This window comes from Anoplophora glabripennis, unplaced genomic scaffold (genome assembly GCF_000390285.2).
Source record: "Anoplophora glabripennis isolate ALB-LARVAE unplaced genomic scaffold, Agla_2.0 scaffold387, whole genome shotgun sequence".
Taxonomy (NCBI): Eukaryota; Metazoa; Arthropoda; class Insecta; order Coleoptera; family Cerambycidae; genus Anoplophora; species Anoplophora glabripennis.
The window spans coordinates 238469-256558 of record NW_019421739.1 but is presented as its reverse complement, the minus strand read 5'-3'; the positions used below and the strand labels follow the sequence as shown (position 1 = coordinate 256558).

Sequence of the window (18090 nt, the reverse complement as noted above, 5' to 3'; positions counted from 1 at the left end):
CCTTAGCAAAGCGCATCCCAGGCTGCATAGCCGCACTACCCTACCCAACCATACCACACATAAACATGACACTACCCCCGGGGTTTACACAGACGAGCCGGCGAAGCAAGAAGAGCGCCAGAAGAAAGGGCCCTAGCCGGCGGGGCCCAGCCAGGACAAAAGGAGGTCCCACAAAGCGCCTACACCGGCCGCATTTGCGGTCGGGGTAGACGACGGATGGGGCCCACCTACGAAGGCTGTCCAGGCCTACACGAGATGAGGCAGGATAAAGAGGGATAATCCCCCTCGATCCCAAATCATTGAGGCCAATTTCTAGCCATAGAATAATGGCGGCGAGTTACTATTTTAGCCAAATCGAAAGGCCCTATGATTGTTTTGGGGATAATGAATTGTATCAATTGTAGATTGTAGATTAACATTAAGATTCAATATCAATTTTATAACAGCATAAAAAAACGTGCAACGTTTGTATATTTTTATTGTTTCTGTAAGAAGTCTGATTATGTAATTTCAAAGGATTGTGTAAGAAATATTTATTGCAATATTATAAATATATCGTCAAATCTGTGGCTTATTAGAATAAATTTAAACGATTAATTGTTTAAGTTTTAAAATTTGATATCACAAAACCTACATGTATATATTTTTATTAAGAAGTTGATCATGTGATTTCAAAGGATTGTGTAACAAATATAATACTATTGTTATCAAAAAAATACAAGTACCTATAGTACACATAAGAATCACAAATGCATGCCAGAGCAGAAAAACTAACAAAGCCAAAAAACATGTCGGAGGAGTTGTCTGGTGTAACAGTTGTTATAATTATTGGATTAGGGGTGTTAACTTTTTTGCTATTGTTCATATTTGCCAAAAGGCAAATCATGCGATTTGCATTAAGGTCTCGTAGGGGGCCTCATGTTCCTATAGGACATGACGCTTCAAAGGTAATTAGTTATCAGCCTAGTTGTGTGTATGACACTATTTCAATGATTTCTTATAGGTGTTGAAAAGAGAAATAGAAAGGCGAATAGACCTAGTACAAAAAATTATGTGTGAACCCCAATTAATCAGTAAAACTGATCCAAGATATATTGTTTGTCCAGGCCAACAGATTCCTGCCCATTACTATAGACTAAAAGCTGTAGACGATGTGAAAGTTTTAGGTGATGAATTGTAAATTAGGTAAATTCATAGAATCGAACAGACAAGATTTTCTTTTAGAGAGTGAGATTACAAAGCAGGATAGTTGCTTATTTCGGCATCCTAGTGAAAATTTAAGGGCATATCTTTTAACAACTTTAGCAGCTCCATTAAACGGCAGTGGGCAGAGACTGATTCATCAATTCTGCGATTTATATGAACATGCTAGACATGACCCCAGCCATTTTGGAGATGAGGAATATCAACAGTATAACAGACTTTTGTTGAAGTTAGTGGATGCGTAAGTCAAATATAACTTTTATCCTTAATATTATGCAATAGTTTAAGCATTTTTTGAAGATTGTGGGACAAATTTATTTTTAGGACAAAGCTTCTAAAATCGTATAACACAAGTAGAAAGTCGTCACCTAATCGTACACCACAAAAACGGCTACCTGTTGAAAGATCTAAAAATATGCATTCCAGCTATACTACTGAGGAGGAAATTTTAAGCGTTTCAGATAAACTTGAATCTAGACCTACTTCATTAACTGTTCCCATTTCTACTGATAATGAAACACCAGTCTGAAACTGCTTTATCTTACAAGTAGGCACCTACCTTAAATTGGATTTTTTTTTTTAGTGATATTGATAACAGTAGTATTAAATAAATTATTTGATGTATCTGTACAATTACATTTTTTTTAATGTGTTTTTGTTTTCGACACAGCCTCGCTTTATTTTTAAAAATCTGTTGAAGTGTAACCAATCTGGAAATTGAAAAATTATCAAGGAAATTTTCACATTTTCATAGAGTGTCATTAAAAATTAGTTTGTGATACCGTTATTCACATACTCGTTTTTTTAGTAGGAAAGGAAAAAAAATATGTCGGGATGGTCCAAGAATTTTGACTTTTTTTTAATTCATATGAGGGGGCCTTTTTTGCAGTGGAATTAATGCAATACATTTTGCACTACTTTGTCCATTAAAGCTTTTCAGTGTTTCTATCTCCAATAGATTCTGAAATCCCTGTAATAACAATTAAAATTTTGTACATGATTTTAGAAAGAATGTAATCATTTTTGCTGGTTTAAATAAAGTGCAACCTAAATATATCAATCAGTTTTTAATTTACAAGAAAATGATGTTATTTTATTAAAAAATGTATTTAGGGATTGATTTTAACTTATACTTTTTATATATTTTTTAATTAAAGTAGGCACATTATCATTATTAAATAGCAAATATTCCCATAATAAATATATTAATAATTTGACCAAAGAAATATTTATTTATTTTTTAGCTGATTAAAATGACATTTTCTCCTAAACGAAAAAATCTGTATTTGACAAGGAAAAATCAGGAAAAAATTGTTTTTAAAATCATAAATAAAACAGTTCCCTGTTTGGTGTAAATTTTATGACAGCCACTACATAATTTTTGATATAATACTTTAACACGGGAAACACTAACAAAAAATAGGAAAGGATGGTAATTGACAGTTCCTATTTTCGCAAACTATTTTTTATCAAAATTTAATATACATCCTAGATGAAACTTTCTTTAATTCCAAATGGTTTTTTCATTCATTGATGACGAGTATATAGTACAAGTTGAATATAATAAATTAAGATCAAATGAAAAACTTATAAATTTATGAACATAATTGTTATCAATAATCAGAATAAGTTTTTATATCTTGGTTGATTACAAACTTTGTCATTATTGAAGATCATACTAAGCCAATGGTTCCCAACCGGTGGTCCGTAGCCATCTTTCAGGCGGTGCGCCAGACTGAGTACAACTAATTAATATCATATAAGCTGGAGCATTGATTGAGCGGGTATGTATAAATTGGAAGGAAAATAAATAATGAGTAGTTTTACAAATATTTTTGTATTTAAAGAGAAACTTCATGCCTTTTGATAAAATCGACTTTCCCATGCTAAAGAAACTTGTCTGAAGTCTTATCGAAGTTTTGCCTATCACTTAAAAACTCTCAAAGAGAAATTTTAAGTCCCAAGTGTTGCTAAGTAGATCTTAGAATGGGAAATGTGATAAATATAATAAACTAAATAAAAGTCCAAAAACTGGAAAAAAATCATTTATATAGACTGAAATTGTAATAGTCACTAATACATATTTTCTCAGCTAAGAAGAATGAAAGGATTTATCTAGTGATATTTATATAAAATATGATTTCATCTAAAACATTGTAGAATTGATTAAATATTTTCCCCTAAATGATATCGACAACTGCCTTGCTACTTAAATATTTCATCCATCTCAAATTTTTTAAAAATTCCTCATCATGTCTCAGAGACCATAAAGTTAATCCAAATAAATTTCTGTATTCACTTGGAACTGTTTCTTCTGCATTCATATGAAATAACCATTCCAATGCCTACCAAAAACAAATTTGCAAACCAACACTTAATATACAGGATGTAGATTTATGGTGGTATAAGCCATTATTAAAATAATAGGCCAATCAATAGAGGTTTTGTTTGTGCCAAAAATACTAGTAGCAAACAGACTGTGCCAACATGTAAAACAGTCTGTAGGTATGCTTATGTTTCCTACTCCAATTTACCATTTTTTAATTTGCCGTCATATATGGCACAGTCCGTTTGCTACGAGTATTTTTGTCACAAAATCACTGATTTAATGTGCTATTGATTGGCCTACAAGTAGAAGACAAATTAAATTAGACAAAAGTTTAAAAAATATTAAATAGACCCTAAGTACCTATACTATACTAATTGGATATTATAACTTCCTCAAAATTACAAATACATAGTAGCCTATTACGATTTTTTAGCAAATTTTTTAAAAGATAGTATATAACAGTATTTTTTTACCTGAAATCTAATTTGATTTTTTATACAAATCAAAAATTATTGTTATGCGGGTGATTCGCAAACGATGACCAAAAATAAAACCTCATATTCTTTGGTGAATTTTAAGAGGAGTCTTTCATATAAAGTTTTTGTCTAGGGCGCTTCGTTAAAAAGATACAAGGTGTTAAACTTAAAAACCTGTTTAATAATTTAAAAACTAGGAAGGAAATAATTTGAAATTGGGCACATCTATGTATGTAAATATTGTCCAAAATCTGAGGCGTTTTCCTAAAATTTAGATGCTCGAGTGGCGGCAGAAAAACGGTATTGGTGGCATATTTTTCTGAATAAAATAGTACACTCTGCTTTACAGTAACAACCCTGATATTTTCGGATTCGTCTTTCAATTTTCTGCAAATTACTACTCTCTTACGTTTTTTGGAAAAAAGCCTGATTTTCGAGTAAAACTTAAAAAACGAACTGAAAACACTTTTACTTAAATTACATGACAGACACTAGACATTCCGTTATTTATTCCAATAAAGAAATTAATAACATTAGTTATCATTTTAATGATTTTATTTGAGTAAATCGTCAAAAATACCTCAATTTCCACGAACACAGGTGCAATATCTTTTTAGTAACAAAGATGTAATTTGTTTGAAATTTATTGTTGCTTGAATCTGATGTAAAGCATCATTTATTATTTCCTATAACTGCTCAGAATGTCAAAGTTGCTATCGCAGCCTACTATGATATTTTAAACAGCATGTTATCGAAGTGTATATTTTTAAGTTTAACAGCCTGTATCTTTTTAACAAAGCATCCTAGATAAAAACTTTATACGGAAGACTACCCTAAAAATTCACCAAAGAATACGAGGTTTCATTTTTGGTCACCGTTTGTGAATCACCCTGTATATACTTACATATGTGCATTTTAAAGCTATTTGATCTATTTGACCTATTAAAAATACTTAAATTTACATGTGGGTATTTTTTACTCTTATAATGGCCTGTGCAACTTTAAACTGGGATACACTGTATATAAATAAATAAGAGTTAAAAGAACATAAAATAGATTTGCCGAAAAATTTGTTCTTACCTGAGTAGTGCAAACACTCCAGTCATTCATGCTTAATAAAGCATTAAATGCTTGTGGAAATAATTCTTTTCTTCTTACATCATGATCAAGATTTTCATCTATTATTAGAAAGGTTGAATATCCGGAAAATTCTACTATAGTCAAAATAAGCAAATCAAAATAATACGACATTTGTCCTTCATCACATCTTTCTGCTACATTTGATTGAATCTGTCCTATTAATTCTAAAAGCCATAGCGCACATTCTGATGGATTATTTACATGTTTTCTAAATACTTTGACAAATTCATTAACAATGAAGTTGTTTCTGAAAAATTATGAGTTTTAGTAAAATAATTAAGTAGTTCTGAATTTTTAAGCTTTATTTAACTTTTGAATCATTCTTTTGGAACAGAAGTTTATATTCAAAGAAATAAAAATATTTTGACATTAATTTTTACATACAAGCATACTATTTTAATTAAATAATTTACAAGTTTAAAAAAACCTGAAAGAAATTAAAAAATTCTAAAAAACTTTTTATTAACCTTTCGATTGAACTAGAAACTTCAATAACTTCGTTTAACCAAAGTAAGGGTGCAACCTTTGTATTTGAGGCAATAGAACACCTTATTTTTGTTACTTTTTCTAACCACTCTTTGGACACGTCAGATTTTAGATTTGTTATCTCGTCAACACATTTTTTTGGTAACATGATTACACATTTCAGAAGTATGTCAAATAACTAAAAAAAAAAACAGTTAAGCCTGTATCAGACAATGCAGTTTTGTTGCAGGGATTTGGTTGCCGCGATAGAATCCATGAAATTTTTCTTATCAGACTATGCAATTCTGTCCAATTCTGACAACTGAATTGCATGAATTAGAACATGCTCTATTCCGTGCAACAAAATTGCAGGGATTCTAGTTACTTTTATGAAGATTTGTTTATTACCAACCTAGGTGTTGTTGATCATGGTTGTTGTTAGTAACACCGTTAAAGCTACTATTAAAGCTATACAGCAATTTACTTTTAAATTTTCATCCATTGCAATGTTTTGCTTGAATAAAAAATAATTGTTTACAAGATACATACAAGAAATTTTACATGTTAAACAATGCAGTTGGTAACACTACTGCAAACTAAACAAATTGCAGCAATTCTGTCCCATTATTAATAAGAATGCCATTTTAACCCTGCAACAAAATCCCCGAAATTTTGTCGCTGCAACTAAATTGCATTGTCTGATACAGGCTTCAACTAAACATTGATTTAAAAAAAACTATGTATCATATACTAACAAGAAATAATGTAATAATGTCTCACCTCAGATTTTATGTCTACAATAAGAATTCTATCATTTAAAACGTCTGCAATTGTTATCTTGTTAGTTTCTTGTATTTCAGGATTTTGAAGAACTTCCTTAATGAATTCTAATATCTTTTCTAGTAAACTCTTGTCTCCACTCACATATTTGCCAATACTGAACGCTATCGTTTTTTCAAAAAATGGTTTCAAGATTAATGGTTGAATGCTATTTGCTAGGTATTTAAAATTCCTCAGCACGTTCATAATATCATCGTCCTGTAAAATTAATTATGTACCTACTTGAATTTTAAAAATTAGTTTGGATTTTCTCTAAAAATTTAACATACATGGCATGGAAAGTTTTGAGAAAATAACATGCAGATATTGTGATCATTATAGAAATTGTTAAAGTAACTAAAAAAAAAACAAATATTCATCTAGGGACCATTAATAAAATTCGAAACATTTTTGCTTAGCAAAATGTGTTATTTTTTCAAAATATTTCTTGATTCAATAGAAAACAACTTATGAGGGTTGTTCGATAAGTCTGTGCAAAAACAGAAGATTAAATATTTCAAATATTTCAGAATTTTTTTTTTGACATTCTTCTCCAGGGTCTGCACAGGCACTGCAGTTTGTAAAATTCAACCACATAATAAAATTTATGCAAGTCCTCTAAATAGCTTATTGTTTCAGCAATCATTCTATGTGAATTTTTTACCAGCAAAATATTTGTTCATATTAGGGAATAGTACATATTAGTCCAAGGATGTTAAATCTGGAGAGTATGGGGGATGTGTAAAAATTATATTGCGTAATTCAATTGTCACAATTGCAGAAGAGTGAGCTGATGCACCGTTTTGATGGAAAAGAATTTTCTTTTTTACCAGGTACTTGGCTTTCCTCCTTTATTAAAAATGTCCCAGTTAAAATCTTATTTTTTCTAGAAAATCAATTAGTTCACGGAATTTTACCAGCGTCGTCAGCGATCTCGACCCGTCTCGATGATAGATTAATATGAGAGTATTTGGACGACTATTTTGTAAACATAAGTTAAGATTAGTGAGTGTGGCACTCTTAGACAGGCATTAGCGTAGGACACACGAATTATCCCAGTACACCATATAAGTCAATTAAAGTTGTTCTAAGAAAAGAATCTGTTTTTTTTTGTTAAAAAGTGTTAAGATTATGCCAAAGGCATCTCAGAAAACAGCGACCACAACTTTTCCCTGTGCTAGAACATACTTTGTTTTCTTGGGAGTGGGTTCTCCAATGGCAATACATTATGTTGACTGTTCCTCAGTTTCAAAATGGTACTGATAAATCATTCTTCTATTATTATTAATGAAGAAGAAATTGGATTGGATTGTGTTGAAACAGTTTCAAAATTTGCTTACAAATGTTCACATGCTGATGCATTTCATCGAGAATGAGCAAACATGGCACCCACTTAGCCCAGAATTTCCTTGTGAAAAAAGTTTTTGTAACGTATTTTCAATCTTTCATCTTCCATGACTAATGTCAAGAACATTTTGAAATATTTCTACAATTGTGATTTTGATATTCACTTTTCTCCATTTTTTTATATGACTATACTTAATCGATGTAGGATATCACCAAAAATAAATTATTCAATGAATAATCCGATTAAAACTTATTATATCTTTCTAGAAGAAATGTCTAACCTTAACGTTATGCTCTTGATTTTGCATGGAGTTATCGAACAGCTTCATAATTTAAACTAGTTTTTATTATTTTTTGAATACGTACCTGTAGATTTTCTGTCACAGCCACAATATAATTTTCTACAAGCCGACGAGCTGTACCAGATAGTATTGCTTGATGAGATGCAATGTCTATACAGTAATTCTTTATTCTACTATCATGTAATAATTCTTGTAGAAAACACCAGTCCAATGGTGGTAATGGTTTACTGTATTCCTTGCTAAATATTCTTAGACATTCAATGTACAGAAGGTCATGAATGCTGTGTTTCCATTTAGTTGCCTTATAGAGTATGTTATTTTTAAATAAATTAATGGGAAAAAAATGGTCAAAATTATAGAATATATTTCAACAAATACTTGACTTGTAGTACTTATTGTACGAATTAGTTTACTATATTTAGTTTTTTTAACTGTAGGTACCTCCTAAACAAAATTTTGATTAACTTTGAATGTCAACTTTAACTGACCATAATATTATTAAAATAATACTGAAAATATTTTAATCAAATGAGTTCATTTAGAAAGAATTTTAATTTGATTTTGGTAAATTTTGTAAACAAAAAAGAAATCACATTAATTACCCATGTCTTTATAAACTCTCCAATTCCTCTCACAATACTATGAGTGGGCAAATAGTCGTAGTTTATAGGTTCCCTATGCCCTTTAACCTGATACACATATTTTAAATATCCTGCAACCTCTATGGATATCATTTTTATTATAAAATCACCTGCTTCTTTATATGCTCTGTTTTCAATGAGAAATTTTACCCAGGTATTTCCTGCAAATTGTGTAATATATGTGATCTGTTAAATTAAAAATCATAATAATACCTGGAACCGTTTGTGGAATTCCTACTGCAGTCCTTTTTCTTTCTTGGATTGTATTATTTTCTAAATATTGTTCTGGCAACTGAGAACATATCTGTTCTAAACTGAAAGAAGTTAAACTGTTTAGCGCTGCTTCAGCTATTTCTGGAGTACCAATTTGGACATAATCCCATAATGTTTTTACTATCTCTTCTTGTAATGCCACGTTGGATTCAGCATATGGTAGATGGGGGATTTCGTGTAATAGAGAACATAAACTAAAAAACAGGTTTGTTGATTTAAAATTTAAAATTTTTATTAACAAAAGTGGTATTCTTTCATGCACAATAAACTGATTACCATCAGTAATTAGCCAATTATAACACAATATTTTTTAAATTCTAAATTAATTCAATGGTTCTTCACTGATTGCATTTACTTTATTCGGCATGAGAGGATATACAGGCTGTTACAAATTCGCGTCTCACTATTATAGGGATCTTGGAAACGGTAAGAGATACAAAGTAGCTTAAACGGGAGCAAAGTTGCATAATCAGGGGACCAACATTTTGCTTCTAAATAATCAACATGATTAATTTTCAAAATATTTGAAAAGAAACGAAATTTTGGAAATTCGTTTTTGTTTCATATCAGCCTTGTTTAAGGTGATATTGCCCTCTATCGAATGACATAATCAATTTTTATACGTTTCATCTCTCCAGGACCATCATCAACTTCATTTTTTTAAATACGATCCTGGAAATTTTATTACATTTTTTCCAAGCCTTCATGACCCCCCAATACTGTACTGCCTCAGCCCCAACCAGATTCAGACGTTTTGTCTCGAAAAATTCATCTTCAATATATTCCTTCCAAATTTATCCAATTTTTTATTTAGATTTCTATGTTTATGTAATTATCGTATAATCTAAGTGTCGTTAGACCCTGTGAAATCCAGCTAATTTGTTATACTATTACTATTACACGTCACAATAAAATATTAGTGTTTTTATCTCCATCACCTGGTCATACATAATTCGATAAATTGTTGTGTCAAAATTAAAACATTATTACAATTTTACTTTCATTATGACAAATTAGTTCTTAAAAATGCATATGAACAACCAAAACTCTAAATGAATGTTAATATACTTTAAAAAAAATTACAGTAAATGTTCAAAAACGTTTCCGTTTTGGAAAATGCTGAAAAGCATATCTGATCTAATAATGTTTTATTGTAACGTGTGATGATAATAGTTTAAATAACTAGGTGGATTTCAAAGGGTCTAATGACACTTAGAGTATGTGATAATTCCAGTAACATAGAAATCTAAATACAAAAATAGATAAATTTGGAACGAATACATTGAAGATGATTTTTTCCACACAAAACACCTGAATCTGGTTCGGGCTGATGCAGTACAATATTCGAGGTCATGAAGACTTGGAAAAAATGTAATAAAATTTCCAGGGTCGTATTTAAAGAAATGAAGTTGATGGTCCTGCAGAGACAAAACGTTACATATAAAAATTGATTATTCCATTCGATAGAGAGGAAAAGTTGCCATGAGAAAGTATTCTTCTTTTTTTCAATATCACCTCAAACAATGCTGAAATGAAACAAAAACGGATTTTGAAAATTTCATTTTTTTTTTCAAATATTTTGAAAACAGCCTTGATCTTTTAGAAGCACATAATGTTGGTCCCTTGATTTTGCAACTTTGCCCCCATTTAAGCTAGTTCGTATCTCTTACCGTTTCTGAGATCTCTGTAGTGGGAAGCAAATTTGTAACAGCCTGTATATAGTCCAGACGGTATCTGTTTCAAAAAGCCATATTTGGGTGAATTGTATATCCACAGAGATTTTTGGCTTTTTGGCTTTCAAATATCACTAGAAATGAAAATGTTTCTATGCGCATAAAAAGAACATGGACTTAACTTTTGGCGGCACAATATGTTAAAAAAATTCGAAAAATGTCATATTTTTCTTCCTATTTAATTATGTATCTCTTCAAGAGTTGATTTTAAGCGAAAATGGAAGAGGAAAAAATGTTTGTAATAAAATTTTTTACAAAATATGACCAGTTACAAATCGAATGAATCATAATTATTATGGTAAAAATCGAAAAAATCGCAAAAATGGGGTTAAAAAACAATAGATACAATAAAATTGCAAATTTTCACAATTTTGCACAGCAAAAACCAAGGCCCTTAAATAATTGAAAATTTAATCACATATAGAAGGGCTCTCAAGCTTTCAAACCTTTTCTGAAAAATTCGAATCCGTCAATTAGGAGAGCTCTGGCCCTTGTTTAAACATTAGTCGAATTTTTGTACTTATATACAATTAGAATAACTTTGTGAATATTCAATCAAATCAAATTTTTTTAAGCAGGTTTTAAAAGTTTTTGGAAACACTTCTTTTAAAAAAAACAGATCGATTGGTCAATTAGTTACGTAGTTATAGACGAAGTTTACCGTCATTTACACTAAATGTACTGGTACATCCGGGTTAATCTTTCAAAAAATACCTTTGGTATTCTGAGTACTTACCAGGTCTAAGATTACAATACTTTTCTTCATTGGCATTGTAAATTTTTCTTAATCAAGTTATTTCCTACAACTTTGCATTTGGTAAGTACTAGTCTATTACTTCAAATAAAAAAAGTTGGCCTATGTCAGATTTAAAAAAATAACACTATATATACAGGTTGTAGAGATTCTTTTCCCAACAGTATATACGTGTATCCATTTTTTTCAAGGTCGTATTTTTCGAATACGAAATAATATATTGAAATGAAAGAAAGATTATTTTTTAATATTAATTTTTTTTGTGATTAAGGTATAATTCAAACATTATATTACTAATTTTCGTCATATTTTAAAAATAATTGTTGTTTAAACAATTTCAGAATATTTAAATAAATTTGTTTTTGATCTTTGATGAACAGTATATAAGTTTATGCACTTACCTTTGATACAATAGAAAAATAAAGTTGAAGTAAAGGAAGTTTAAAAATAAATAATTATCGGAGTGTTGAAAGACTAATAATTATTAACGATAGGCATTTGAAAATACGGTAAAATTAAAAAAAAAATCATCAAAATCGGACCTATAGAAGGTGAGATATTAAAAATTTTTAAGCGCATCACGGTTTTGAACTCGCCGAATCAATTTCGAGCAGGCCGAAGCGGCCGTGCTCTCTGCTTCCCCCACCACCACCACCTGTACGATTTTCTTGAATTTCTCGCTTGCATAAATAACTTTAAACACGTTTTAAAGTAGGTTGCCAATGAAGAAAAGTATTGTAATCTTAGACCTGGTAAGTAGGTACTGGGAATACTAAAGATATTTTTCGGAAAATTTGCCCGGATGTCCCAGTACATTTAGTGTAAATGACGGTTAACTTTGATCGGCTATATAACTACGTAAGTAATTGACCAATCAATCTGTTTTTTTTTTTAAAGAAGCGTCTTTCCCAGAACTTTTAAAACCTACTTTAAAAAATTTGGTATCGAACCGATTTTGATGAAATTTAGTGTGATGATTCTACATAACATGAACTTTTCTTGAGCCAAGTATAAAGGTCCTATACCCAATTTAAGTACCCCAAAAAAATTCTCTAAAAAGTATTGTTTTTTAACCCCATTTTTGCGATTTTTTCGATTTTTACCATAATAATCATGATTCATTAAATTTGTAACTAGTCATGTTTTGTAAAAAATTCAATTACAAACATTTTTTTCATTTTCCATTTTCGCCTAAAATGAACTCTTGAAAAGATACACAATAGGAAGAAAAATATGACATTTTTGGAATTTTTTTAACATATTGTGTCGCCAAAAGTTAAGCCCAGGTTTTTTTTATGCGCATAGAAAAATTTTCATTTCTAGTGATATTTGAAAGCCAAAAAGCCAAAAATCTCCGTGGATATACGATTCACCCAAACCAAAACAGATACCGCCTAGTCTAATAAGTAATACTCCACAACAAAATTGTAGAGTGGGCCAAATTAGACATTTTTTGACTGTTTTCCTATTTCTAAAGATAAAAATAAAGTTGTCATGATATCAGAGGCTCAATTTTCGAGGAAAGTTCAACGGCAAAAATATCATCTCGCTAGCTCAATTCATTTGAGAGAGTATTTAATTTTGGTTCTTTTCTATGATCGTCACTTGTTTATTTATGAAAATATTTTATAATTTCCGGTTTTTTTATTATAACATAAACTTATGTTTTTTTTTCCATAGACCCCATAAAATTTTCATTTAAATTATAGGTCATACATATTTGTACAAAAAAATTCTTTCAAAGAATGAACACCAAAAACTATTTTTCTGTTTTTCTGTTTCTTGACATAATGTTTTGATGTAAAAAAAAATTATGGTAGAGATCTTTTAATATCTCATGAGCCGCGATATGCGCGAAAGGCGTGGCGTATCCCCATAATTCTTCTAATAAGCACGTTGTGAAAACATTGACTCAGAATTAGAACACGTGCACATTACAACTAGAAATGAACTAAGGCGCTCGGGCATCAATAAAGTCAACTGGCGAACGTTCGTTATATATACTTTTATTGTTTTAATTAAAATAATAAAGAATAGGGCATTTTATTATGATATTTGTAATCGGATCAAAGGCTTGTTTACGCTAGAGCTCGAGAGAGACTGTGAATAATAGGTGTAATGTTTTTAGGACGTAGAATAATTTAGGCAACGGTCGGAATTATGTTTCTGCACATATGAAGGTCACAGCTCATAAGATTTTAAAACATCTCTACACTGAATTTCATCAAGAAACAATTTGATTTACAAAAAAATTATTTATGGTTTATAAACTCAAAAAAAAAATGTGTAAATATCATACATCACTCGATAGGAAATTTTATGTTCTATTGAAAAAAAAACTATAATAAAAACTCTACAGAGACTAATTTGGTGATATTTCTGAAGACTCTGTACAAACACAATATTTAAAAAAATAGTTACATGCCTTTTAATAACCGGAACCCTAGCATCGTTTTTGAATTTTGGAGCTAATGTTGTCCAAGTGGTGACAGCATCGATTACTTCAGATTTACATAATATCCTAATTCCGTCTATAGCTATAGCACAAGGCAAGGAACCATCATTGTCGTTACATTCGTTTAGTATTTTTGATAAATGGGCAACTATTTCTTTTCCATATAGTTCTGGTCTGGAAAAATGGAGATTATGATAAACACAGAAATAATATATCAATGTTACAGTAATGGAGGTCTGTACCTAAGAAATAAAGAATTTTGGATATTATATTATAATGAGGCAAGTTTCAATATCTCTAGAAAGATAAATTTTAATACTCTTATATTTGCGAGGACAATATCAACTCAAAAATATTCTTGCTCAGTGTTGTAGTACAACAATTACATACATACTTATAAAAGGAACTGTTAATAAAATGCAAATATTTCTCTTGTACCCACATTTTTAACTCGATGTATGGTTTTGATTGCGGTGTTTCCTCCCTTTTCAGATATTACCATAAAATAAAATAATGTACCAAAAAACCTTGACCTGTATTTTTTTATATTTGCATCAAATCATTACTTAATTCATAATTTAAATCGAAATCTAAAATACAAATTTGGTGGACTGCTGTGACGAGTTAGGCCTTATAGTGCCATCTATTAATAGGAAGCTCAACTAAAACCTCATACCACTGTTCTTTTATTTGATAATAGAAAGTCAGAGAAGTACAATATTTTAGTCAACGTCAGGAAATAGGAAGTTTTCCGTAATAACATGTTCACAGCCTAGTATGTCACAAGTCAATAATAATGGCGAATAACGCAAATTTTTAAAATCAAATAAAAATTTATGTTATTAATGAAATTGCTTGTATAGACAGCAATTACAAATTGGTATTCAGTGATGAAACACTACATATTTTATTTTATGCACACACCCCATCGTAATGTGGGTTAAAATATCTGCAAGAGCTACAGATACATGAGACATTATTAATAACTAAAACTACAATATAAAATATGAAAACAATATACACTAGATTAGGGTACAGAACAACATAACAACATGAAATATACTGGATGAGTCCAGAATATTCAAAATTATGAGTTGTATAATTTACCTCTAACATACAGAATATAGTTTTTTAAAGATCCCCTACTACTTTAAAAAGGGACGTCTGATGTTAAATTTGACAACCCAAGGTAAACGGACATGATAAATCTGAAGAGAACAATTGCTCTGTTGCTAGAATGTTCTTTTTGTATATACAGTAGGCACTCGCTAATCGGACATGTCTTAGACCATTAAGTTGTCCGATTACTGGAAGTCTCCGACTATTGGAAGTAATCCAAAATATCAGAGTCTGGCATTTAAAAAGACACAATTTGATTAGGGTACATTTATTGAAAAACTATACTTTTAAAATTAAGTAAAATATGTAATAATATGTATAATGCTAAGACTGACTGACACTGCCTAATAATAACCTATCTGTAGTGGCGCCAAGCAACAGGAGTAGTAGGGGTGGTGAAATGAACTTGCTTTTGTCCGATTACCGAGCGGTCACCCATCAAAACTGTCCAACTAATAGAGCTGACCATGTCTTACTATTGAATGTCCGATTAGCGAGCGCCTACTGTATTGCCTATATTTTTATTGATTTAGATGAACACTTTCTTATAGTAAGCGATATATGATTTGATATACAGGGTGGTCCCGAGTTAATGGGCCAAAATTCATGGGTAGATTCCCGAAGCAAAAATATTGCGATTTAGCCGAACTTACCTTAGTCCAAAAGTTGATAGTTAAAGAGATACAGGGTGTTAAATGTAAAATATTATTTTAATTGATTTTCATTTATTTCTTAATAAATGCAAATATCTACACAGAATTTTGTTGTTTGGGGTTCTTTGGGTAGAGGAATTGAAATTTGTTCACATTTTAGTTATAGTTCATAGAGGGTGCCAGCTGCCGTAGATTGAATGTGTTGAAAACGACATAACGTTTTTGTACTTTAAGGTATCTCATATTTAGTACTAAATTCTTATTTTCCAACTTTTTTTACACAAAAAAAGGTATAATTTATGAAAGTAGCTGCCTTGCACCGTTTCCGAGATATTTGGCTCTGAAACTTCCAATGCTAATAGTTGAAATAATTAAAATAATTTAGAAATGTCAAAAACAAGGGTTTATTTAGAATTAAAAATTATAATGCTAATAGTTGAAATAATTAAAGTAATTTAGAAATGTCAAAAACAAGGGTTTATTTAGAATTAAAAATTGTAATGAACAGTAAAATAGTAAACATTAGTAGAAAAATATATATTTTGGCAATAATTGTTCAAAATGTCCACCTTTAACTTCAATACATTTATCAAAGCGTTTATTAAAAGATGTTTTATTTTAAAGTATAAATCCTTAACGCGAAATGACTACAGCATTTAAAACCTGCTGCTAAAGTTCTTCTCAGGTATTTATAGTTTCTCCATAAACAATTGATTTCATGTGGGTAACTCCAAAAACGACAATCTCGGCATTCTATATCACATTTATGTATACGAGTATACAATTTAAATTGTAAGCTAAGATGTAATTTTAATTAGGTACAAATAATACTTAATAGAAATTAGCATACAAATGGCAGCTATAAGACAAGTGGAAAACGACAATTTTTTATTTTCGTCCAAATCCTACTTAGGAAACTTTACCGCTAAATTAATAATACCTGTAGGTACTTAATAGGGTTGTTGACTATAAAAACAAACCATATACAAATTGTTGTTGATACAAAGATTTTATATAAAAGAACTTGCCTGTATAGTAACATTTTAAATATATGACAAATTAGTGGTACAAATCATTTATGAATTTTTGTGTTACTTAAAAACTAGTCTGACGTCATAAGGGGCAATTGAACAAGAAGCTAGTAGCGATCCTATTGCATAATTTTGAAGAAGCAGAAAATATATCAAAATTGTCCATCAAACCCTGTTACCCTGTTTCTTGTTTTTTAAACAAAAGTGACACTAGTGACAGCAGTCTATCAATTAAGAGTATTTGTGATAGTTATTATTAATTTCCTGATTATAATGGATTCAACAAAATTTAAGTGGTGTTTTGTTCCACATTCCACATAGCCAATTGCATTATCTCCATAAGACTCCCGAACTGCACACTAATTAGTGCATGTAGAATTAAATTATCTACTTTTTGAAATTTGGTCAACAACCCTATTGTAATTTTATGCAACGGCATTGGAAGTTTCAAAGCCAAATATCTTGAAAACGATGCGAGATAGCTACTTTCATAAAGTATACCTATTTTGTGTAAAAAAAGTTGGAAAATAAGAATTTGATACCAAACATGAGATATCTTAAAGTACAAAAAAGTTATGCAGTTTTTAACACATTCAATCTACTGCAGCTAGCGCCCTCTATGAACTTTAATGAAAATGTGGATAGATTTCAATTCCTCTTTCCAAAGAACTCCAAACCCCAAAATTTTGTGAGGATATTTGCATTTGTTAAGAAATAAATGAAAAAAAACTGAAATAATATTTTACATTTAATACCCTGTATCTCTTTAACTATCAACTTTTGGACTAAGGTAAGTTCCACTAAATCGCAATATATTTGCTTGGGGAATCTACCCATGAATTTTGGCCCATTAGCTCGGGACCACCCTGTATCTATCTCTATCTGTATGGTTATATGCTTACACACTCTTTTGGATATATTTCTCTAACTATTAGAAATAGACCTCATCAAATCTTATATCCTTGTAACTGTAAAAAAAGTTTTCTGCTATATCTAAAAAATTGCCAATCTAGCAACAATGTAAATGCTTTCTCAGGTAATATGTCAGTTTCCTTCTGAATGTCTATTACACAAAAAGTGCAACCTGCATGTATATTATTCCAGATGAAATAATCACTATATACAGGGTGTCCCAGAATAACGTATACAACAGAGGACGATAGATTCGTGGGCTTAAAAATAGGCAGATTTAGGTCAATTCACCTATATCCGAAATCGTTTTGTTTGGCTGTTAGATGGCCTCAATGTTTGTGAAAATTTTTTGAATTTTGTAAATAATTCGGTTAAGTACTAATCGATTTTGATTATTTTTGGGATGTGGACTTTTGCTTTCAATCTACATAGTGTTTT

General features: G+C 30.4%; 2 protein-coding genes across 6 annotated transcripts in view; one reads left to right on the top strand and one right to left on the bottom strand.

The window, feature by feature from the left end:
• The first annotated feature begins 367 nt into the window (after positions 1 to 367).
• LOC108908421 (uncharacterized protein C1orf43 homolog) lies at positions 368 to 7511 on the top strand. Of its 4 annotated transcripts, XR_001964370.2 has the most exons (7): positions 368 to 947; positions 1004 to 1166; positions 1225 to 1444; positions 1528 to 1750; positions 2876 to 2987; positions 7072 to 7265; positions 7323 to 7511. XR_001964370.2 is itself a non-coding variant. In XM_018712456.1 (4 exons), exons 1-4 carry the CDS (start codon positions 750 to 752, stop codon positions 1730 to 1732), a joined length of 786 nt encoding a protein of 261 aa, XP_018567972.1. In that variant the 5' UTR covers positions 368 to 749; the 3' UTR covers positions 1733 to 1839. The 4 variants fall into 4 exon arrangements, 1 of the variants encoding a protein (XP_018567972.1); XR_001964369.2 differs by lacking the exon at positions 2876 to 2987 and having other exon boundaries at positions 7323 to 7510; XR_001964371.2 differs by lacking the exon at positions 2876 to 2987 and having other exon boundaries at positions 7302 to 7510.
• Positions 3233 to 18090, bottom strand: part of LOC108908417 (focadhesin) — a 21278-nt gene continuing 6420 nt past the window's right edge. For both annotated transcript variants that reach the window (XM_018712451.1, XM_018712450.1), the window contains exons 7-14: positions 13908 to 14111; positions 8936 to 9189; positions 8684 to 8883; positions 8146 to 8382; positions 6394 to 6651; positions 5616 to 5812; positions 5089 to 5395; positions 3233 to 3548 (exon numbers count right to left, since the gene is read on the bottom strand). In XM_018712451.1, the coding sequence (XP_018567967.1) occupies positions 3384 to 3548; positions 5089 to 5395; positions 5616 to 5812; positions 6394 to 6651; positions 8146 to 8382; positions 8684 to 8883; positions 8936 to 9189; positions 13908 to 14111 (1822 nt within the window). In that variant the 3' untranslated portion in view covers positions 3233 to 3383. The remainder of the gene's footprint in view (positions 3549 to 5088; positions 5396 to 5615; positions 5813 to 6393; positions 6652 to 8145; positions 8383 to 8683; positions 8884 to 8935; positions 9190 to 13907; positions 14112 to 18090) is intronic.

Coding starts and splice junctions, on each gene's coding strand:
- LOC108908421 (XM_018712456.1), top strand. CDS start 750: ATGCATGCCAGAGCAGAAAAACTAACAAAGCCAAAAAACATGTCGGAG. Junction 948..1,003: donor TAGGACATGACGCTTCAAAG/GTAATTAGTTAT, acceptor GATTTCTTATAG/GTGTTGAAAAGAGAAATAGA. Junction 1,167..1,224: donor AGACGATGTGAAAGTTTTAG/GTGATGAATTGT, acceptor ATTTTCTTTTAG/AGAGTGAGATTACAAAGCAG.